This window comes from Larus michahellis, chromosome Z, assembly GCF_964199755.1.
Source record: "Larus michahellis chromosome Z, bLarMic1.1, whole genome shotgun sequence".
Classification (NCBI taxonomy): domain Eukaryota; kingdom Metazoa; phylum Chordata; class Aves; order Charadriiformes; family Laridae; genus Larus; species Larus michahellis.
The window spans coordinates 86046880-86071499 of NC_133930.1; the positions used below are offsets into that span (position 1 = coordinate 86046880).

The window sequence follows — 24620 nt, forward strand, 5'->3', positions numbered from 1 at the left end:
CAGTATCTGGTTTGTCTTTGTCAGTGAGCAGAGATATTTAGCTGAGCAAACGTAGTTGCAACTAGCGTATCAGCCACATTTAACACACAGCTACATATCTGACTGCAAAACATTATTAATACTTGCAGTATTAACAGTCATTATTTCAATCTGCTGCCTCAAGGTCAGCTTTTGCTCCCCACCCCTGTCCTTGAGAATATTTCACAGATGAAGTAATACAAACTCGTGATTTAGAAATAAAAAAGAATGTAAATACTTGTGCTTTACATCTGTATCTACCTCAGATCACATCTAAATGTCCTTGATCCTGTCACTTACCTGCATTAAAATTGTGCTTATTTGCTGCATTTGTGTAGTTTATTTCCTGCAAAGGACTATTGATGGAATTAAATTATTCACCCAGTATTTTGCTTTGGGGTCCAATGATAAAAGAGGTATGCATACTTAAGGGAAATTTAAATGCATTTCAGATGTTTTAAATTATTTCTTCAGTTTCTATTTCTGAATCCTCAGAAGATAGGGAGTAATGTACCTTCTGAAATATTTAAATTCTAGTTGAAAAAAAAATATTTTCATGTTGTTGACATGCCATATCAATGTTCTCAGGGTTTTTTAATGGGATCCCACAGTTCATCTACAATAAAGTAGTATAATACACTAAAGCAAGGGACAAACCAAATCAAGTAGAGATGAACAGAGTAAAGGGGGTAGGGCTGGAAGTGATTTCAGAGATCACGTTTCTAACAGATTCCCCCTGGCCAGTTCTTAAAAGCCTTCAGTGATAGAGATTATACTGCCTCCCCACGCAATGTTTGTTTGTAGTGTTTATTCCTTTTCTTTTGAATGACAAGTAAGTCTGTTAGCTGTAGGGACAGTATTTATGTAGGTTTTTGACAAACTACTTTGCAATCTTTTTATAATAAATCTCATCTCTGTCACAGTCTTTGTTGCTCTTATATATGTCTGATTTATTGATGAAGCTCAAACTGTTTCAGTCTTTGGTGCTTTCCAGCTCCCGAGGGAATCCTATTAAATTATTTTAAACCAACCTTGAATGTATTTTGTTCTCAAAGGAGTATCAGACAAACCATTGACTGTGGTGTGAGAGCACAACAAAAAACAGAAAAGTTTTGCTTTCTCTAAGTAATTCTTTAAAATCTCAAGCTGACAAATAAGTAAGTACTTACTCAGTTCAATTTCCCTACTATCCAAAATTGTCCACTGTGAAGGACTCATTCTCTTTTACCAGAATACAATATATCGTCTGGTGCTCTAGCGATTCTCCAGTAGAACTTTAGGTGTGTATGTTTTGGCAAATAAATTTCTTTTGTTCATGCAGTGCACATATTCTTCCAATTTGCACATACAAATACTGAATTTTTTGTGATTGTACGTGTGGTCAGAGGAATAACTTATTTCAGAATCATTGCATAAAATATTTCTACGTGGCACAGAAAGGTGTTGAGTAGACAGATCTGACTTTCGTTTGCACAGACTAACTCAGACACTAAGAAGCAGTGCTTTACACCACCAATACTAACGAAGTGCTCACATGGGTGAAGACATATGTTCATCTATCTCGTGGTACTTTCTGGGTAGCAGGTTAAAGTGATGTATGTTGTCTTGGTGCCTCCTCAAGAAAACATACGTTGGCTTTTTTATCTAAACATGACCATTTTGTGCAAGTTCAGGAAAGAAAAAGGTACGGCTAATGCCCATAATTATGTTCTTCCTAAATTTTCAGCTGCTAGTCTCGCTGGGATTTTTTGGTAGCAGAAGAAAGTTTCCTGATCCGACAAACTGGCTGCCAAAGTTTTTTCTGTGCAGGAAACGAATACCTTGCATACTTTCCCCTTTGGGTGCAGATCTACATGGTTAGTCACAAAAGGAGCTTTAATTTCATGATGAAATCTTAAGGAAAAGAGAATCCTAATAGAGCGGGGAGAATAAGATCCCTGTAGTTGTCAAATGAAACTCAAAGTTAACTAGCATAAAGGCAGTACTTGGAATCTTGCAGTTAAACAAAACCTAATTTAAAAAGAAATCACACTTCGTACTTGGAAGCTTTGATCCGATTTTGCATGTGGTTTTAGACAGTATGTTTTCAAATTACTCGTATTTCTCCAGTGACAGGTTTTCATTGATGTGGCATCAATGGCGTATTAATTCTGTTGACCTGGCTGCAACAGTTAGATTTTGAGCAGAAAAAGAAAAGCCAGCAAAGAAGTGACATGGCAACAGAGTTGGCTTTTATCTAAAGAAGTTCCCTAGTGTTATTACTGGTACATTATCGGTGTGAATTTGTTATAGAGTACAGGTCTATAGATACTCTTTTTCTTTTTTCTTTTACCCCTCATTTAGGCTTTCAGATGTGAAATAGCTGGTCTATTAAATGCCATTCTTGGAACTGTAGTGGAATATTGGATCGTCTCAAGTTTGCTTATGGACAGAAATGTGTTTCATCAAATAGCTGATGATTTGGCACAGTACATTGCCATTTCGTGTGACGGTGAGTGTTTGAAATGCCTCTTGAAGTCTTTTAATCAAATACACTGAAGTCCAAACTAAAATCCTCAGTTTACTTTCAAGTTATATTTTACCTTCTGTTGTAGCTGTGCAGTCTTACAGTGTGATGCGTACATATGCAGGAAACTGTTTTATTGCGTGTGTGTGTCTGTGTCTGTCCCAAGCAAAGACCAGATAGAACAGGCTGTCTTATTAAAATCCCTCTAAATAAATCTCAATAGATGTTAATGTGTGTTAATGTAAAGGCTACACAGTGTGAAGAAGAAAAAAAAAAATTTTGGAGCTCCCTTGTCATTTTAGGAAGAGCCTTAAGCATGTCATAGTAAGCTGTAACCTCAGAGAGGCAATTGGAGACACCTTAGCTCAAACCAATTCTCAGGTGAAATTTTTCACTCCACAAACTTGATTTGGTTGCTAAATACATTTCAGCCGTAAGTCCAAAAGCTATGCTGAACTCTTTGACCCATACAGATTTCAAATGAAACATTTCAGTGTCTCATTTAAAATCCTTAGACTTTATGGCCTTTATGTGTGGGGGTCGGGGAAAATTCCAACTTGTCTCACGAATCACTATCGTTCCTCTTAATTAAATATACTAAAGGAAGAGAAATGTCACAACTCAAACGAACCACTATCATTTAACAAATGAGGTTGAGGTATCTGTCCTTTTAGCAACTAGGGGAAAAGGAACTCAAAAGACCAAAAAATTAGTCTCAGGGAAACTCCTGAATGTTTATAATTTCAGTTTCAAACTTAACTCCCACCAAAGCTTTTTTTTTTCTTCTTCTTCCGCCAGACCCCCCGAGCAGGAAACTTTGGGAAAACTGTACTTCTGTTGTGCACCTGTATGGATATCCTGGTCTCAGTCATCATTTTCTGTAGAGATAGGTGTACATAGGCTTCATTTACAGTGTTGCTTCCTTCTCCTACCTGGACTGTCCTGGAGAGAACTATCAGGAGCAGAACTATCCTGAAAAAATGAAACTAAAATCTTAGCCTCCAGACAAATAGTTCCACTCCTACAGAAAGGACTTATTATCAGCACTGTCACAGCCTGCTTAGATCTTAGAAGGCCAAATCAGTTGGAACTTTATAGTATTTAAATGGAGCCTTTAATATCTACTTCTATTGCCACCTCTCCAACAGATTTTCTAGCTTTCATATAATAGGGGGAATCTTGGATATATGTTTCTGTAAGACTTTCTTAGTTTCCTATATACAAATGGAAAAGTATACTTTCTATGCTGTCCTTCACTGAGAGCATTCCTTAACAAGAACAGCATTCACATCTCGTTATAAAGAGTAACGATTCTTTGACCTGTTGGTGATCACTGCTGCTCAGTTCAGCCCGCAGCACTTAAAGCCCAAAAACCTGTTGCAGAGTTCCCTTAAATTCTGTCGCTGTTAGAGTAGAAAACATCTATAGTGTCAAAACTTGTGTTTCTGTTTTGATTGAGTCTACAGATCAATTAACGTATGAGCACTTCTTAGCCGAACAGAATATTCCCTCAATACAGAAAAGACTTTCTTCCTCATGGCAGACCGTGCTTTCCACCTCTTTCAGTTGCTATTTTGACAAACTTATTTTGCTAGAATCAAAATACAAATATCACCCTTAGAAAAATCAGTCATTCTCTCTTCTTTTCCAAAAAAAAGAGAGGTATGCCGGACAAATGCCTGATATAGATAGATGTGTATTCTTCTGCCACTGTCTGTTTTGGGTTTTTTAAAAACAGTATGAAGTATTTGGTACATCTGAATGGGGTTGAAATTTGCTTACGGTCACTTTTCAAGTAGAATTTATAGGTCACCCTGCATTACTTGCAGATTTCTTTCTTCATGTAATATACATTTTATCTGAATTGTGTTTGTATTGTGTCACTTACAGATTTTAAAGGTGTTTACTTGTATAACTTCCCAAATAAATAATTTCATTCTGAAAATCAAGCTGTAACTTTTATAAAATTGTATTTAGAGCATTTTTAAAAAAAGTTTCACATAAAAAGTGGTACTTTGCCTTTTAAAATCTGGTGACCATTTTCTTAGAAGCTGCTCTTTTTATCAGATGATGGATAAAATCTTTTTTAATATGAGTATTTTTAGTAATTCCATGGAGAACAACTTACGAATCTGCAGCAGCAGAAAAAAAAAGTCTGGAAGAGTTATCCTCTAGATAACTGTAGATGTACAGGTTTGTATATATTGTTTTAAGGCTCTTTTTTTCCCCTTTGCTTTTTATCCAGATTTTTCGATGTCTGAATTAAAAAGGTTCATTTGTTCCATACCATCCCTCTGGCTTCAAATGTTTGTCGCAGAAGCAGTTTTTAAAAAAATGTGTTTACAGAGGAATATAACTATTTCTAAAGAACCTCTTTCTCTTCAGAAAATAGTAAGTAACTCTTCTACTCCTTAATAACATATCATACGTAAGTATTTCACAAGTAATTGGATTCATGAAAGTCTTGGAAAATGTCTTTCTTTTGTGATCTGTGTCATGCTCATTGCATGCAATGTCTTCCACCTGTAGATAGACTCTGTTGCATTTAAATGTCGTTTTGCCCAAGATCTGGGTTCAAAACAATGGTAAGATTTTTCTTGATAGATAATTTGTAATAGCTGATTAATCTCTTTACGTGCAGTTAACATGAAAAATCACAATTAAAGCTTTTGAAAATAATGTCTGATGTAAATACTTTATGGCAATATTTGATTTTTAATTAAGGAAAATGTCCAACGTATGATGATTTTCCTGGGATATCTTTTCCTTCAGGTTTTTGAAGAGGTCACAGTCTGTTATTCTACTGTGTCCAAGCATTTGTTACGTACAAGATTTTATTATTCTGAACCACAGTGCATTTCTGTGAATTTCTCTTAAAAACTTTTCCCTACTTTCATACCTTTTCCTGCCTTCAAATCACAAATTGTGATAGTTGAGGAGGAAATACGTGTTGAAAGCTGTGAAAGAAATTCTCAAAACCATGGCTGCTGGCAGGATGCAGGCAAATCAAGGAGATCACACAGCAATGACGTACCGTGACTTAGAGCCTCGTTTCCATAATACTAACGACTAACCAGAATATGGAATCTATAACTGTTTCTTTGTAGCCTAAAATTCTACAGGGAGAGTCAAAGAAAAACAAATTTACACCTTTACACACTTTCCATGCATAAGTTTTCCTGAATTTTGCAGGAGTTTCTTGTGAACAGAGATCATTGTTTATTAATACGTCGTGTTTAACAGAGCTCTAACAAAAAAGGGTCAGAATTTTAAAAATAAACCAACTATATATCTAATATTTAACATGAGTTGCCAACACGTATGCAGCAGCAATTGCTATTTTTAGCATTGCCGTGACTACTGATCGCTCTTCTGCAACTACTTAAATGTAAATTTTTGTAGTGCTTGAAACAAGTTCATGTGCTTTTTGTGGCTTTCCGTAGCATTACTGTTCTTCCTTTCTCATTCCATACAATCATATTAGCTATTGTCCAATTTTTCCAACTCTTCTCCTACAGGACGTTATCAGCTAGGCTGTTCTACAGGTTCAAATAGTGCCCTCCTACTCTGGGGGTAAATGTGCAGTGAGGGTGCACGTAAGATGTCCCTCACCCATTGCAAGTTACCTGCAGAATCTACAGTGATCTGCTGGATACTCAAAGCCTTCTTTAGCGTCTTTCTTCAGATATAACCGTTGTGTAATCCTTGAATGAGTTCCCTCACTGGGCTTTTTCCTATGCTTTTACCAAACCGCAGAAACTTATATGACTACTTAAAACGAGCGGTGTAGGGGGTTGGAAGCTCCATATTTCTGGAAAGAAACCAAAATATCTACAATGTCCAAAGCTACCATAATAATGAGAGAGCACTTAAGACATAGCTAGCTTATTGCCTTCACAATGGTCAAAGGCTTAATCCAACCCCTCATCTTAGAAGAGATGAAGGAGGAGAGTGAGTATTTCTTTACCGTTTTGCTCCTTGGGTTGGAAGCTTGTAAATACTTTCATGAAGTAGCTGAGAATCAAATAGCTTTACTTCAGTCTTGTGTCCAGCTAAAGCGATCAAAATTTTCTCAGCTACCAAAAAACCAAGAGAGAGGTGTAGAATTTTCCACTTTCTGGCTCAGACACGATACATTCACCTCTGAGGCCAGCATAAAGGGTGAACTACAAGAATATAAAAAAGATTGCAAAGATAGCTTTAAACAATCTATATATGCAGTCATTTAGGGATCATATTTTTAAAAACTTAGGTACAGCAAGCTGTGGGTGGCGGGTGACTGCTTTGCATGAAGTGCAACAGAAAAAAATGACTGCATTTTAATTTACTGTATATATTGTCATTGAAAATGTTACTTTTGCAACAGGTCTGTTCCTATTCGCCTGCTTTGCGAGAGGTAGGGATGCATGAGACAAGGAACGTACAGAATACAAAGAAAAAGAAAATGAAAATAGGGCAATGGCCATGCCCTGAGTCTCAAAGGGCATTACAGATGCTAAATGGTGATAAGCAGAACCAAGTCAAAGTGCTGCCTGATCTACCGTAAGTAATACCTATAACATCACCAGTTTTATTCTGCTTTGGGGGACAGCTTCTGACCTGACACATTTCTTGAACTTTATATGACCTGTTTTGTTGTCTACAAATTGCTGAAACTGACAGAAAGCTCCATTGTAAACCTGTAACACCTCTGGGCTGGGGTTCCCTCTTTCCCCCCATCCTCCATCTCAGTGCACCTGCAGGCTGATGTAGTTATATTTTCCCAATATTAAATTTAAAGTGTGCATAGAGAAGTTGAACTGTTCGTAGAATTATCTTTAAAGAAAGTTTAATTGTGGGTAATTTAATTTTATTACCGTTTTGAATACAGTTATAATTAAATGACATAGAAATTATGTAATTAAGACATTTCAGAAATAACTCTGAAGTGGATAGATCTAAGTATGCTGTACGTACACATTTAAAAGCATTAAGTATGTATACATTATCTTAAAATATAAAATAGTGATTTTGGACATGTCCCCTTTGCTCTCTTTTCAGTGACTTAATCTTTAATAAGTGCCCTCCAATGACAAAGAGGCTTAGAGCAAAAGCAGAAGTTGAGTCTTCATACACCAAAGAGAATTGCTACGTTTTGGCTGAAGAGATGCATTTTTGCAGGAGAAATATTAAAGGTATGCTGTATATCTGATTTATCTTAAGAACTTTATATGGTAATAATCAACAGTTTCAGGCTTGAAAATCTTGTCCTGATGAATGCTGAACTAAAATAATGGCTTATGCCCAAGAATTATTTTTTTATGGTTTGTCTTTCTTTTTTCCGATGTCTGTTTAAAAGGAGGAATTGTATATATGGTGGAATAAAGCTGCCTCCTCCATTCCCCCTCCCCCTCCCAGATATTAAATACAGTGTACAGCTTGTGTGAGCTCATTCCAGTCTTGCCCGCCTTACTTTGCTAATCCACCTCAACCTGTGCTTGGTAGGATCAACGTCTTCCGATTTGAAAGTATAATTCGGTCTTCATCTCTTTCAGTCCTAGACATTTTGTGAACAAAGACTGAGGAGTATGCTATGTTACATAGCTGTGTTAAGCATATGGACTGTTTTCTTCCAGGCATTCAGCCCAGACTATGAAAGGCATTTGGCTTTTGTCTTAGTTATACTGGAACCCAAGTACCTAAGCAATAAAACAGCAGTGCAGTAATTCATTCGGTTCCTACTTACTACAGAAACATAATGTAAATATTATCATGTAAATCATACTTTACATGAGCCTTTACCTGAACAGAATTACTTGCTGGAACTACTTTTTGTCATCTTCATCATCAGAAATTTATCTATATCGCTTAAAACACAGCTATATTAATCATGACACCCAAGAGAAAGCTTAGCAAAAACTGGAAAAAACAAGCTGGGATCATTCAAAAAATTAAAACCAGAATTGTATCACAAACACTGAAGGACAAAAAAACCCCTCACCCTCTTTTGGGATTTAAGAGAGCTTCAGTAACAGAGCCAGACCATGCATTTTTAAAATTGGTTCCCTTTCTCAATATTGCTTTTGCAAGTAAAATTGATGTGAATTATTACATGGTGACTTCTAGAAAGAAAAGTGAGTTGAAGGACTAGGGCAAAAAAAAACCCAACCCAACCGCTTTTTTTCTATTCTTTCCCTGCCAAAACTGCAAGAAGTATCTTCTGTTGAAAGAATGAGTATGGAGCTGACAGATTTACATAGTGAAGGTATTAATATAACAAAATATACCATGTAAATCTTATCGCAAAGGCTGAGAGATTTAGCCTGAGATATTTTTCATTTCGAAGATGTTTGTTGCATCATCTTTCACCTGGCATCAAGATTTTCCTCTGGCTCTTGTTCAAACCTAATCATTTAGTGAAAGCAAAACAGCGTTTAGAACGGGTCTGAAGTTTTTATCATGCAGAAACTAATGGTGTCTTTACGTGCAAGCAGCAGCTCTCAGCTGCTTGCTGTTCATTTTTTCACACTTACTTCAGCTTTGCATGGTACGAATGCTCAGGATTTCTTTTTCCAGGGGATTTTTTTTTTAAACTATTATTATTATTAGGACCCCATCATTTATTTCTCTCTCCTTCCCCCCTCCCTTGCTACTGTAGCCAAGTCAGACAGCCTATTGAGAAACAGCAAACCATCTGTTAACGGATTTGAAGTTCTGAATTATACTTGAGTGTGTAGAGGCACTCGTGCTTAGCCAGAAACATTCATTTGAATTAAGCTATAAATGCTGTGTAAAAAGAACCATACATTTTAACGTAGGTTCATGAATAAATTTAAGGGAGGGCAACTGCACTCTAAAGTTTTATTGCTTCAAAACCCAGTATTTTTGGTGTTCTGTGATCACTTGGTGCTTTTATAGTGTGATTGAAGCTTTAAACCTTGAACTGGGGGGAGATAATTCCTGTGTTAAACCGTTTGCAATACAATTTCATTGCTGGATCTCTGGTGGAACAGAAGCTCTGTGGGTTTTTTTTGAATTTTCTTAAAAGATGGTTAAACAGGATAAAGGAAAATCTTACTCATTATTGAATTTTCTGGCATATAGCCAGGTCTCCTAGTTCCAGGCACTTTGATTATTTTCTTTAGTTGCTATCTTGCCTAGTCTAGTGTAATCTATTAATTTTTTATGGTAGGAGAGACAGCCCTGCATAGAGCTTGCATAAGAAACAAAGTGGAGAGATTGATTCAGCTTCTCTCTTCCCCTGGAACAGACATTAATGCTAAAGGTAAGTTATTCAGTTTCTCTACAGAAATAAGAAATTAAGCCGGATAAAGAAGTGTATTAATATCTGTTTGGTAATAAAGTTTGTATTTATACTACTAAAACTGTCTTTATTATTTTAAACAACACAAAATGATGAATTTATAGCAAAAATTGAGGAAAGGTTAATTTATAACTAAAGTGCATTTTAACATCACGTTTTCTACTGATTTTTAAAAGTGCTATTTAATGTTTTTCAGCTATTTTTTAATAGAATTTCTTGTTTTGAAATCACAAGCTGCCACGGTAGCCACAATGAATACTAAAAAGTAAAGTGTTTTGCTGTCTAATAAATTACATTATTAACATTTTAGTACTACTTCTGCTGTTTTAAAACTTCCCTTGATTCATAATTCAGACTATGCTGGCTGGACGCCTTTGCATGAAGCCTGTAACCATGGCAGCACAGTGTGTGTCCGTGAAATTTTGCAGCGTTGTCCAGAGGTAGACCTGCTCAGTCAAGTGGACGGGGTGACTCCTTTGCATGATGCACTGTCAAATGGACATGTAGAAATTGGCAAGCTGCTACTTCAGCATGGGGGTGAGTGCATTTATGCTAAACTGGTTTAGGGAAATTATCCACTGTTCTGAGTCCATATGAGGGTCGTGGTGTTTTTCTTAATAGTTGCTTAAAATACAATTTTATTATGAAATATTTATTTTAAAACATTTTTAAGCCAAGCTGTTTTGGTCACAATAAAAATAATACTGTTTTCACACTTATCTTGATCAGCTGAATATGAAATTAACTGGGATTTTCACATTTTTTTCCAATATGGTAATGTTTTTATTCTGCATTTTACACCATATGCATTGTAACTATATTCTCCAAACTCATTAATGAAGATAAAGATTACCTAGTCACCAAGCAAAGCTAAGGATTTTCTTTTGTTTTGATCTATTTTTACCACGATGCAAAAATAGATCAGTAAATCTCTATATAATCATGTATTTCAACATAAATTTGTTCAGCATTTATGAAAATTAATGTGATGGTCTTTGAAGAACACAATTAGCTTGGTAATTAGTTTGAGAATGGAATCTATATTGTAATTGTGATAACTGCTGTTTAGGGATAATAGTGGGAGGGATGCCTTAGTTTCTAAAAAAAGATACATTGCCCCTTAGGCAGACACATGATAAATGTTTTGAACAACATTTTTTGTTCAGTGACAGGGAACTTGTATCTTGTCTTGAAATATTCTGTATCAATATAATTAACTTAGCATGTTTTTTAAAAAAATCAACTGCAAAGAATGGTCTTGGATATCAACTCTTCCTTCTTTTAATTCATTTACTAAAATGAGCATTTGCGATATCCTTTCCATTGACCTATTGTGTCAGTTTAATCTCTGTGCATTATATGCTGAGTCCCAAATTTTTTGAATAAAGATCATTCTGCATATAGCCACGAGGCAGAAGAATGCACTGTATTTAGATGGCCTATTACTTAATTAAGGTAGAGAAACAAAATTTTATTTCATTCTTGGCGTACGACCCTCCGTATTTACAGTCTTCTCCTGCCCCCTAAAGGCTATTTCTGTGCCTGTTGTGCAAGCACCGGCTCGTAATCAATACATTCCTCTGCAGCTCTACCTCTGTGTTTGCTGAGCTTCAGTTCTGTGGCTCCCAGGTGTTTTATATATCTACCGAGCCATGTATCTGACATGCCAAGCCAATAGCTGGGCTCAGTTCAATCGCTCTAAGTGATGCAACAGCCGATATTGTAGTAAGCCCGGCTCCTCAATTGGAAATGGCATTGCACTGACAGATGTGCATTTTTCCTCGGCTATTGTGAAGAATAGGTAGTGGATGATCCTGTTGTCCTAGGGGAAGAGCTCTGCTTGCACTTGCATTCATCAAGGTTTTCTGGCAACTATAAGGCTGCGTGTACCCTTATCTTTGCCTTTGTCACACTCTGCGTTTTGGCCTGTCAAATAGCGGACAAGAGTGTGGTGTTACCCCTTCGGTGTGGATTTACTCAGCTCAGTAATTTAGAACACGTCTCTGCAAAAACTTTTTCCGCTGTCTGTCTCTAAAAGCCTTCAGCTTGCGACAGTTAATTATATTACATAATCAGCGATGGAGGAAAACAATACAGCTTTAATCACAGCAAAGTTAAACCATCTACTATGGATATGTAATGCGGTGAATTACCTTCTGTAATTAAAATATATTTCTGAAAACGTATTCAAGTTAAAATGTCATCATTATTTTAGCATAGTAACCCAAATTTATGTAAGAAGATTCCTGATGTGTTTATCTTTGAGAAAACACACCTGTAGTTTGAACTGCCTTCATTTTTTCTTACTGGTGCAGCCTTTCTTAAACTCATCAAGATCTCTGTAAACTGTTTAAATATTAATAGCCTCATTGTGCTAATAAACAGGAAATACCATAAGAATGTAGTACATTCTGAATAAGTAAAACATGTCCCATTTACTTACTTTAAATCTATTTATTAATTACCCTTTCCATTTCAAAAGTCTGTTAAGACAAAATTTTGAAATTCAGTTGTTGGGGGAGACTAGGATTCCTACCTCAATAGTTTACCTTGCTGCGTAGCCTAGGGCAAGGGTGTTCACACCAGCCAAAGAAGTAAAATAAAGAGCATCATAGTAACGTGCCTTTAATCTGGAGTCAGTGTCAGCAAATAAGCTGGTCTATAAAATACTTAATGGCATTTTACAACAGTAATAACATTACATTTTGACATACATTTTTATAATTGAAATTTTTGGATAAGCAACATTTGAATTTCTTTTCCATTTCTACATAATAATCATTGGCTTTAAACCTAGCAAACCTGGGAAGAAAATAAAGACAATATTGTAAAGAAACTGTTACAAAGGGTCTTTCTACATGTTCTAGATTGTATTGCAAATGTGTAACTCATCAGTTACATCAACATAACTTTGTACAAAAAGGAATTTAAACAGACTCCTAGCTTCTGGCAAAAGCCAAACGAAAATCTTGTTTGGCTGCCAAATCGAATGTGCTGTTGTTATTAATGTTTGTATTTTCCCTGCAGGACCAGCCCTTCTACAGCAGAGGGACTCCACTGGAAAGCTGCCACTGGATTATGTTGAGTCCATACCAGTAAAGCAAGAACTTCTGAATGTTGTTCATCCAGAAGAGAACATCAACAGCTTCTATGAACGCACAGAACAAGATTTCTGCAGTCAGCAGAGAGAACTGTGGTTGATGTTATTTAATAAGATGGTGCTGAATTTTTGTTCAGTTTACAATCTGTCTTCACCCTTTACATTGACTCTCAGAGAGGTAGCTTGTTCAAGTGTACTTCCATTAATGGCTCATGATAACTGTAAGATGAGAAATGTATTTTCTGCAGATTGGTTAGTAGATACATACTTTAGAGAGCTAGAAAGTTTTCAAAAGCTACCACAGTTTCTCCAAGAAATATCTGCAGACATGTTGTTTTTCCCTGGAGAACAGATGAAGGCTTTATTAGCAGCTCTGGAAACTATGGTCGAGGCATATCAGCTCTTTACTTAAATCTTTTTAACAGTTGTCTCCAAAAAAGCGACATTGGGTGAATCTTGACAACCCTTGGTATTGGGCTAGCTTTTTTTTCCGGTAACCAAAGAACTACAAATTTCATAGCCCTACACGAGCCCCACATGTTAGTATCTTCCCTGTTAATACTTCCATCTACCAGAACCTGGAAGTCAGAGGCATTTATGCAGTGTGTTTTTTAGGCAGTAGTTCCAATACCAATGACTTCTGCTGGCCTGATAGATCTGGATGTCTGTGACCACCTCGGAAGTGTGCTATATCATTTGCACTAAGTTAAACTTTGTATTTTCTGTCCTGGAAATCCTTGTTACACACACAAAGACACATGGAAGATCTTCCCCCTTGTCAGCACCGTGGCGCTGGTGGTCACGTTCATTTGTGCAGTGACTGACTTGAGGACCAGGGCCCAGATTTGCAGAACAGGCAGCGGGCACCACTGACTAGGCCTTTAAAATGATCCACTCACCTTGCTGCTTCCCAGGCCAGTGATGCTGTGAAGGGCCAAATCCACCCTTACCGCATAATTTACGGTGTCCTTGGCTCTGCTCTGACTCGTGTTGGCTTGCAGCAGTTTGATAAATCCATTACACTAGCAGCGTATAAAATGATCTGGGAACACTCCTGGGATTCCCTCAACTAAAGATGCTGGTGGAAGCAGTGGCACAAATCTAGTTATGTTGGCAGGGGAATTTACAAAGGATTAGACAAGGCAGTTTAAGTATGTACTGGGCATCAGATTCTGACACTAAGTATGGATCTCCTTAAAAATTACACCCCATTTAATATGAGAATTTTGTTCTCCATTCTGTGAATACACGCAAACTACACATGATAAATCCTCTAAACTAATCCTCTAACCTAATTTAGGATTGTCTGCTACGTATTCTATCAGATGGTCCTTTTAATTAATTAAGAAAAAGAGAAAATCCTGTGCTGTTCTTTAAAGGTATTGAGGCTGGCGAGGCAGCTGAACTACGTAATTGTGCTGCACAGCGTTGGGGATGCAGAAGAGTTAGAGCTCCCTTTGCACATTTGTACAGCAACAACTACTCTTCCTGCCCTGCATCTTTATAGAAGTCCAGTGCCAAAGTCATTTCAGAGTAGGGTCTGGGAAGGGATACGCTTTTAAGGCAAGTTTATCCCTTCCCTTTCCAAGGGAAGAGAAGGAAGTGCTGCTTTAGAGTGAGGATACCTGATTTTGCTGCCCCCGCCCCTCCCCAACAGATTCAGTAATAGATCAGGAATAATTTAAAATCTTAGCCTTCAAAAGGAAGGTACTAGTTAGCAACATTTTCAATTCTTCTGTAATAGCAATTTATAATATTAAAAAAAGAACCCTAAAAGAAAGGGTGTGGATAATAGCTGCTTCTGAAATTGATGTTGCTTGACTGGAGGGAATAAGTTACACTGATGCAGCTGGCTTGCAGCGCATTAAAACTTCCATTTCGCCTTTCTGCAGCTGAGATATATGATCTCATAGCAATTAATCCACTGAAGATGCTCAGTCTGAGTTGGTCTTGGAACCAGACCTACATTACAAATGTTCAATGTTTATTAATGACTGATTATTACTTTTATACATGCATCCAGAACAGCCTGCTCCAATAGAAAAGAGTCAGCGCATATCGGATTTGTTTCTGTTTGTGCACTTTTGATTTTTCTGTAGCATAAAGCAACACCAAAAAAACCTTTGTCACACATGAAATGGACTAATAAACATCAGTATTGCATGTTGCAGGGTGTGATGAAAGAAATGCTACATACATACTTCCTAAAGAATGCAAATATGCCTTTAAGTTTGCAATATTAACATTTTCTTTAGTTATGAATTTGATGGGTAACGGGAAATTTAAGATTGGGACTCAGAACCACAGAAGAATAATTCTGGTCCTAATATAATACATTAGTGACTTAAAAGAAAGCAGGAAAAGCATTATTTTGGTCTGATAAAGAGAGTGATTCTGCTTATATATCCAAGATATTCCCACAATTATTTGCTATTATGTCATTCAGACAGGAAAAAAAATGTGCATCAATCATTTGTAAGTCCTACTTACCGATTTAAACTAATTTCAAGTACATCTCTCCAAGATACTGTAGAGAAAAGTAGATAACGTGCTAAATGAGCATTATTAACACTGCAAAGTGAAACATTCAAAAGTTAGCAAATGTCTGAATTAATATTCTACGTGTAGCCCCAACTTAAATACTGTCTGTGCGCATCGTCAGTCTTTAATTATATGGTGACACAATTTTGTTCTTCCTAATGTTCTCTCAGTTTAAGTAAGGATCATGTATTGAAAATTTTCCTGTTGTTTCCCAGTTATGCTCTTAACAGAGTTCAGTTTTATACATATTCAGTTTTACGTCCACCCAAGTTTGCAAACTCCGTATCCTTATAAAATCTTAAGTATATCTCAGTTGTATTTCACATAAAATTATGTGCTTCATCTAATTTATTAGAGAGTACCTGTTCTCCTTCAGAGTAGCAAAACTTTCCTGTTAAATCATGATTGCAATAAAGTGAGATCTATTAAGCGATTAAACTAACTGCTTTTTAAAATCCCTCTTGGTATGTAGGGTATTTCCCACTTCTTGGCTTAGTTAAAAGAACAAACAAAATCAGCCAGCCAGCCCCGCTCCCCCCTTTTCTCTCTATGCCCACGTTTCACAGGCCGACGTGCTTCGCAAGCACAAATGTGCATCTTCATCCTCCACCGATCCTGTTTTTCCCAGGCCTTTAAAAAACTTCTCCGTTATTCTCCGCCTTCAGCGTGCAGTTGGAGAACATCCCTTTTGCAGATGTGCCAGGTGCTGCCTGGGCAGGCGAGTAGCAGCAGGATGGCGGGTACAGCGAAGCAGAAGGTGGAGCACACTGGGATATGCAGCTGGGAATTACAACGGCACGACAAAGGTGTTGGTCAAGCTTCAAAAGTTGCCCAAAAAGTTGCATTAGGCCAAATTTCAGTGTTATATTTTCTCTGACATGGTCTTTGTTTCACACTGCTGCCATTACTAGACAGGGAGTGCATCAGTTTACGTGCAAATACCTCTGTGATACTTGTAAGAGGTTTTTCAGACCGTTCCTTGATTTCAGAACGGTCACGCTCATTGGCAAATAAATCACTACTGGCAGTATACTGGGTGTCTGGGCTCAGGAGCTTCGCTGTCTATTTGTTTTATTTTTGTTTAGGATCAAATCTTAGCTCATCAAATTTAAGTATTCCTGTGGCTTCAATACCGTTTAAAATTTGTTATAACAGAGAGGAGGTTCAAACCTTGGAGCCCGGTCTCCCTTTGGGCTGTCTAGACAGTCCCGAAGCTCTTCCCTGCACCATTTGCCGCCCTGACTGATGCTCAGTAGCTGGGTTGCGAAAGGCCCCTCCCAACCTACACCATTCTGCGTCTGAACTGGGCCGACCTGTACGAGCAGTCATGTCACCTCCTCCTGTGACGCCTGCAAGTGTCGTACAGTAAAAAATGTAAACTGTGTATTTACTCTGTTGGTGAAACACGCCGGTCTGAGTGCCAGTCCTGGAGGAACACCACGAGAAACGCTTCACGCTCAGTGATTATTCCCCAGTGCATCCTCTTTAAAATCTGTCAGATCACTCCTTTTTTTTAATCTGTTAAATGCACATTAAATAATTACAATCATCAAACTGAAATATATAAAGATCCTTACAAGTTCATAAATTTACCATCATATTTACCAGGATATGAAATTATGCTGCTTCAGGAAAAAAAACTCTAAAAATTACACTTTGCAAAATACTAATCTCTGCTCTCGTAGTCAGATAAAAATAGTGAAAATGCACCTACTTTATCAACCAAACTTGTAATCTTTGTGAAAAAAAAAAATAAAAATACAGATTTTGGGTTGTCTAAGAAGTTGCTTTAAGTCAGGATATCAAGAGATGCTATTACAGTAGCATATTTTAGGCAGTTGAGTAAATGCAAAATACCTTCTTTTTAAGAAGGATGAGCTGAGGACTATTTAGGAGGCTTTTTCCCACAGGCAGGCAGGGAACCCCGGGCAGAAGAGATGAAACAGTAAAACTGCAGAGCTCCAGTAACGCTGCCTACACAGACATCTGTGAACCAGGTGTTTGGAGAGCGTGACTGAATTGCTCAAAAATTAATTAGAAATATTGAAAAACAATGCTTCTGTCTGCCTAAAGCTGATGGCAATACACATTGAAAAAAATTGGACTATTTTGCTGGGTTTTTTTAACAACATCAGGAATTACTATTTCCATGCACATTTAAAGAGGCTGCTGGCTGGGGAGCGAAGGGAAGAGAAAATCAAAAATGGTGCAAAAACGCTACGTTCAAGTCCAGTTAAAAAATTGAGATCCAGCTTCTGGGTTCTTTCAATGCAAGTTTCATTAATCTTTTAGGAGAGCTATCTTATTGATGCTGGAAAATTGTCATTAATCTTGAATGTAGGAGAAGTGAAAATAAAGCAGTGGAAGGGCGAACAGTCAGCTTATACAAATTGTTGGGAGTGCTGACACAGGGAAGTTTACCCATTGTGGCTTGTCACTTGCACACAGCTGAAGTCTAATTAATCTAATTCTTGTCTTACCTAAATGAGCTTGTATACATTTGCTAAATGTCATAGTTTTTCAGGAGAGTCATGTAAAGAAGGTCTCATTCTTGTTTAACTCCCAGTTCACCTAAATCACGTTTCTCTTGTGTTTAAGAGGAGTGGATGTTTTGCTAAGGTCGGTCACTACCTCATTACAGCTCATTTGCAACCAACGGTGCTTTGGAAAATTCGGGGAAGTCAAAGCTACGGTGAAAAAATTTCAAAAAATAAACTGATTCAGAAAGATCTATATTAAAAAATAATAAAAATTCAGTGTCAATAATTCGGTTTGTTCGTTTGTTGTTTGCCTAATTTACCCATTTAGCCTTAAATTTGGACAGTCTCTACTTCTGACTAAGGCACCATTTTTTTTTTAATGATGTTATGCTACCTACCCCAATATATTCGTGCGTGCCTGCTGAAATTTTACTCCAAGAACTGGTATGATCTGGCAGTTTAATGGTGGTCAACCAGAGCTGCTCGAAGCACACCCTCTCTGCGCGGGAGACACGCTGTCGACAGCGGCTCTTGAGCTACTGAAGACCGAGCTTCATGTGGGCACTGTGTGGACTGATGACAGCGCGTCTTCTCCATCAACCCCTTCTGATTTCAGGAGTGTTCGTAGAACGTGGGGAATTACTTGTTCCCTGAAGGGCCTGTGCAAACACAAAAAAGCAGGGAGGGAAACGGTAGGATTAAATGATGGGTGGAGTTACCAAGGGCTCTAGCACACCTGTATCTATAGGGACGTCACCACCATTACCAAACTAAGGTTCAGGTTGGGTTTTTTTCTGCTTTTGTTTTGGTTTTTTGAAAAAATCCAGAAAAACTTTCTCGAATGCCATGTTGTGCCACAGCAAGGCCAGGTTTACGTCAGGAAGCTCTGGTGTGGTATTACCGCGTTTGCCTGCAGTGAGTGCTGACCATCAGCAAAACCACCCAGTCCTGGGCTGCTGGGGGGCCACCTGGGGATGCCCAGGAGGAAAGAAGGAAAAGTCCTGCTTCACATGACAGACAACAAATAGGCAAGCAGCTGCCATTGCAAGTGTCTCCCTTTTATAAACGTAAGAAAAAATTTTGGTTTGCTTACTCTGTGCAGCATCCTGACTTCAAGGCCTTAAATACCAAATGAATAACAGATTGAGTCGCTAGCCAAGGAAAAACTTTGAGGTCCCCTCTAGGTTTCTGTGTAGTGACACAGGGAGAGATGTCCCTACAAAGCAGAACGAGGATTATTCCTATCTTTCAAAACCTCCACAGGCCAGAGCATCTCCTCAAGGGCAGGAGACATTCATTGTCTTTTCTCCTGCAGGGGTGCACATGCACACCCTTGTTTCTGCAATACCTGCATGAAAATTGCATGAATATTTACCAGTTTTATTTACATGTTTGCTGTTACCCACTGTAAACATCACCCTCAAGGCTGCAGGCCATCTCCTGCTGCCGCTGCCTCTTGTAGAGGCTGTCCTGGATCCTCTTCTGCACTGAGCTGCAGCTGCAAGAGGATCAACGGTCTAATGAGGTCCTCTCCCTCATCTGAATGGCCTCATGTCTACTGCACCATCCTCATAGGAAATATGCAGCGTGGATTGGAGTCCATTCAGACCGAACAGGGCAAAAGAGGATCTCTCTTCCACCTTGGGCAAGTGCCGTATCCACCACACTGAAGTTGTGGCTGTCACCATCACAGCTCTGAAAGTCTGTAACCAGCTTTGCTGAAGCTGACCTCCGTGTGCTGCAGGCAGAGGTCAACTTTTGCAGAGTGTTCAGGGCTTTAGCAAATATCCCTCTCAGCTGCTGCTTCCTGCCTTTGTTCGCAGAGTCAGACTTTTTTCTGATGTGGGAAGGTGACCCTGAAAAACTTTTACAGTTTATGAGAAACTGAACGTATTTTATCTGTCCATATGGAAATGTGGTCTTCATTTTAGAAGAGCTACTGCATAATATTGCCTTTCCCATCCGTGTTTTGTTTGATGAGTGGGAAGTATGGAAGCTTTGATGTCACCTGCTCTTCTGCCTGACCCCTTGTTAGTATTTCATATGCTCTGAACTGAAACTTTGCAAGTTTTTAAGCCTTCTCCTTCCATCAGTCAAAAGGCACTTGTTTTTGAAGACCTGGTGTGGTTTCTACAAAAGTCTTGCAATGCCACTTGCTGTGCATCTACCTGCTAAATCCAAGTTATTCATGTTTTTATGTTAAGTAACAACCAGGAAACAGGCTGCCCCTGTCAGAGCAGTCATAGAATCACAAAACGGTTTGGGTTACAAGGGACCTTTAAAGATCATCTAGTCCACAGGCATGGGACACCTCCCACCAGCCCAGGTTGCTCCAAGCCCCGTCCAACCTGGCCTTGAACCCCTCCAGGGATGGGGCAGCCACAGCTGCTCTGGGCACCCTGGGCCAGGGGCTCACCGCCCTCACACCAAAGAATTTCTGCCTCAGATCTCATCTCAATCTCCCCTCTTTCAGTGTAAAACCCTTCCCCCTCATCCCATGGCTCCCCTCCCTGCTCCAGAGTCCCTCCCCAGCTTTCCTGGAGCCCCTTGAGGGCCTGGAAGGGGCTGGAAGGTCTCTGCGGAGCCTTCTCTTCTCCAGGCTGAACCCCCCCAGCTCTCTCAGCCTGTCCCCACAGCAGAGGGGCTCCAGCCCTCCCAGCATCTCTGGGGCCTCCTCTGGCCCCGCTCCAACAGCTCCGTGTCCTTCTGCTGTTGGTGTCCCAGCGCTGGAGGCAGCGCTGCAGGGGGGTCTCACAGAGCGGAGCAGAGGGGCAGAATCCCCCCCTCACCCCCCTGCCCACGCTGCTGGGGATGCAGCCCAGGCTGTGGGGGGTTTCTGGGCTGCCAGCACACATTGATGGCTCATGTCTAGCTTGTCATCCACCAGCACCCCCAAGCCCTTCTCTCAGGGCTGCTCTAAATCCATTCATCCCCACTATATGTGCTGATACTCGAGGTTGATAACTTGCTCGCTTAGCTAAGGGATCTAAGGATTGATTGCGCATCTATAATCCTTTAGACATAAACCGTTGACCAAGTCTGGGACTAGGACTGGATCCAGGCACACCGAGACTCCTCCCTGAAAAAGAGTTTAGAAAGCCAGGGGGTCCTTTCTGAACCTCGTGACTCAACGGGAGGGTCTCCCTGAGAGCTTGTCTGACCCCAGCCTCTATGCAGTAAATAATCAAGTGTGCCCTGGCACCGAATCTCGTAAAACACTGTCCCATTCACTACTAACTTTGTTAAATCACTGTTTTATGTTAATAAACATTTCACTACTTCTCTCTTACAAATAAAGTTAATCACTCCACCCGTGACAACATCAGGCCACAACGACCCCCAAAAATATGGGAGACCAATTTCCTACAACTGACAGGCGAGTGAAAACTCACTGCACGACTCCAGATCCTCTCTTCACCTCTCCCTTTGCTTTATCACAACTTAAATCAAAAGGTAAACAGAAACCCTGGCTTTAAACTTCCTGGCATTTGACAGCTTCGGCATCAAGTGCAAGTGTCAACTGCTTAAAAAATTAATTTCTTTTCAAAATGCCACTGTTTGTTCTGAAAAGAGTCTGGTCGAAGTGCAGCCTCCACATTACCCTGCAGAGAAGGAGGCCAAGCTGCAAAAATCACAGCGCTGTATTTAATTATGAACTGTAGGACTTGACAAAGAACAGCAAATTGCACATTGAAACCCCATTTTCCGTGACAGAGAATTCATTAGGGCAATTCTCCTCTGCCCCAGACAACCCATATTTGCTGCAATAGCCAGTTTTAAACATAACGAACCCCCTTTCACAAACTACAGGTTTTCTGCTTTGGTATGGCTTAGCGTTATTTTCTTTTACCAAGATAAAATGCCCGTTATGATTTGATGCAAGTCACACAGAGGTACAAATCCTTTAATGGGGGCAGAGCAAAACTGTAAGCTCAGATATTTCAGAACCAAGTAACCAACAGCAAGATGCACGTATATTGCAGAAACGGTTATACAGCTTCCAGAGGAGATTTCTTTCCAAGGAATGGGCAGTGGACAAGGTCTGGATCTAGAGTACCAAGAGGAGGTTGGTCTCGATGGGAGTCACTGCAGGCCCAGGAGAAGCAGCACCAATGAAAAACAGGAACGACTGGTTAATGCAGTGATGAGAAACCAAGGAAAACCTGATGTGCTGACATACAACCAGCAGCTGAAGCTTTGTGAACACCCTGCCAAGGAGTTAGGGCTATAAGGAGAGGAATAAAGCAAAAAGAAATTGTGGCTGTGGAAATTAAGGTGAAACCCACCAAAAAACCCAAAGAGAAATGGGGAGCAGAAGGAGGAGACGACATGGCAAACAGTGAGATTTCCCAGTGTGGTTTAATTGCTTGTATCAGCAGTGACCAGAAAATCAAGAGGAGGAGATACAGGGCAGAAGTTTTGAGTTTGGTCACCCAGAGACTGCAGCCAAGGCGGAGAAAAGGGAAAAACGACCCTTGGCTGTGGGACCAGGTCCATGACGTGCCACTAGCAATGCCTGAGGTTGAGAAGAGACGGGAAACGGGGCCATAGTCGGAAAGGAAGGTGTGGATGTGTCTGCGGTTTTGAGCTGTGGGTCTCTGTAAGGATGCCAGAGTATGTCAGGGTCATCGAGGAAAAACATAGACAGGCTAGTTCCAGCCTTGTAATCCGCTGTAATTCTTCCCCAGCTCTTCTCCAAGATGCCACCCAGCCTCCCCAAAATTGCACGCTGCCTCAGCAAACTGCAGTGACTGGACTTTCTTCTAAGGGAGTGAGACAATTGCTTCTAGAAACATAGTGCAGAAAGACTTTGGTCCTTTGAATAAATCCCAGTCTTTAAAAAATAAAAGCAACAAAGACAAACAAGACTGCAAGAATTGAAGTTATATTTGATAGTTACCCAATTTACAAGTAAATCTTTTATTTAACAGTCCAGGCCCTTCCCTGTTTCTCCTCCCCCTTCCCCAATGGATGTGTGTTTAGGGGACCTCAGCCTGGGGGAAGGAATTGGTTTAGTCTCCAGGCCCATCTCTTGTGATCAAGCCATTATCTCATGCCCGTGAGCAACAGCTCCTCCCGATATGAGTATGACTGCTTGTCAAGCTTGTTATGTGTCCCAGGGCTAGCAGCCCTGCAAGGAAGGGAAATATTTTTCACTTTTGCTACAATATTTGTTCAGGAGGAAGAGGCAAATCTTCCTGTATGTCGTAACTCAAGGACAGACGTGCACCTAGCACCCTGGTTTCTGAAACGTAAATTTTTGTAAGTGAAAGAAATGGTCAGTGCGCCGCACTGCGAATGAGCGGGGAAGTCCATAACATGATAAATGGGATGGGGCTGGCGGGGAGCAGGAGAGCCCCTGGTAGGGAGCTCCGGTCCCTGCCCCGGCCGGGGAGGGCTCTGCTCCCTGTGCGGGCAGAGCACAGAGACATTGCGGGGGCACGTGGGGCGCTGGTGGCCAGCACCTTCTGGCTGATGCCAAGGCCTCTGGCTCCCTCCTGGCCGTGGGAAGAGCCGGGGGGCCAAGGGGGGCCCTGGCTGGAGAGAGAGGTCCAGAGGTCTCTGTGCACCTGGGCTCTGACCTCGGCTCTCTTCCTTTCCGCCCCAGCCCTTGAAGGCGCGGTGAACGACGGCAGCATTTTCGTGTCTTCCCTGGCGGCTCAAACCCTCATGATTATGAAGGCAGTCGTGAGAGAGCCTCCCTCCAGGTTCTGCCTGCAAGCGCCGTGCTCCTGGCTCCGGAGGGCATGGAGGAGGAGGAGCACAGCCAGCCTGCCTGCGTCTCCCAGCCGTTAATAAAAAGACTGTGGAATTTCATGTGGTGTTTGGGCTCTTCTTTCCCGTCCCGCACTGCCCTGCTGCACCCCAGGCACCCACGGGGACCTACTCTGCCGGGCCACCCCTGCACCATGTGGAGCCCCAGCCCCCCCGAGAGCTGGAGGGGCCACATCAGGGATGTCCAGGTATGGAATCAGCCATGCCGGAGCCCGTTGCTTCTCCACCACGTGCTGAGCAGAGCGGCAGTTCCTGGCCCAGGCACGCTCGGGGCGCCGGCAGGGGTGGAGAGTGGCCCCACCAGTGGTGGCAGCCCCACAGGAAGGCCAGAGGTGCTGGACGTGGCGACATCCACGTGTATGTGGGCTCGCGGGTCATGTCTCTATGGATTGGCCAAGCCTGAGATAGGAGGGTGTTAATTAAAGCTTCCGCGCTGCAGTGGAATTGCTTTCTCTGAATAGAGGAATGAAAGACAAGTAAGCCCTTGACGCGTTTTAGGTCTCCATGTTCTTGTCAAGGCTAGAGCAGCATGTCGTGGTTTCACCCCAGCCAGCGACCAGGACCACGCAGCCGCTCACTCACTCCCCCCTGCTGGGGTGGGGCCCAGAATCCCAGAATCCCAGACTGGCCGGGGTCGGCAGGGAGCTCTGGAGATCACCCAGTCCAACCCCTGCCAGAGCAGGGTCACCCAGAGCAGGTGGCACAGGATGGCGTCTCCAGGCGGGTTTGGAGAATCTCCAGAGCAGGAGGCTCCACACCTCTCTGGGCAGCCTGTGCCAGGGCTCTGCCACCCTCAGAGGAAAGGAGTTTTTTTCCCTCACGTCGAGATGGATTTCCGTGTTCCAGTTTGTGCCCGTTGCCCCTTGTCCTGTCCCCACCATCAATGAGAAGAGCCTG

General features: G+C 40.8%; 1 protein-coding gene across 2 annotated transcripts in view; it reads left to right on the forward strand.

Moving 5' to 3' along the window:
- Positions 1 to 15912, forward strand: part of SLF1 (SMC5/6 complex localization factor 1) — a 41115-nt gene extending 25203 nt beyond the window's left edge. For both annotated transcript variants that reach the window (XM_074569793.1, XM_074569794.1), the window contains 7 exons: positions 2362 to 2509; positions 4770 to 4915; positions 6891 to 7066; positions 7565 to 7698; positions 9696 to 9788; positions 10182 to 10364; positions 12855 to 15912. In XM_074569793.1, coding sequence (XP_074425894.1) covers positions 2362 to 2509; positions 4770 to 4915; positions 6891 to 7066; positions 7565 to 7698; positions 9696 to 9788; positions 10182 to 10364; positions 12855 to 13339 — 1365 coding nt within the window. In that variant the 3' untranslated portion in view covers positions 13340 to 15912. The remainder of the gene's footprint in view (positions 1 to 2361; positions 2510 to 4769; positions 4916 to 6890; positions 7067 to 7564; positions 7699 to 9695; positions 9789 to 10181; positions 10365 to 12854) is intronic.
- The last annotated feature ends 8708 nt before the right edge of the window (positions 15913 to 24620 follow it).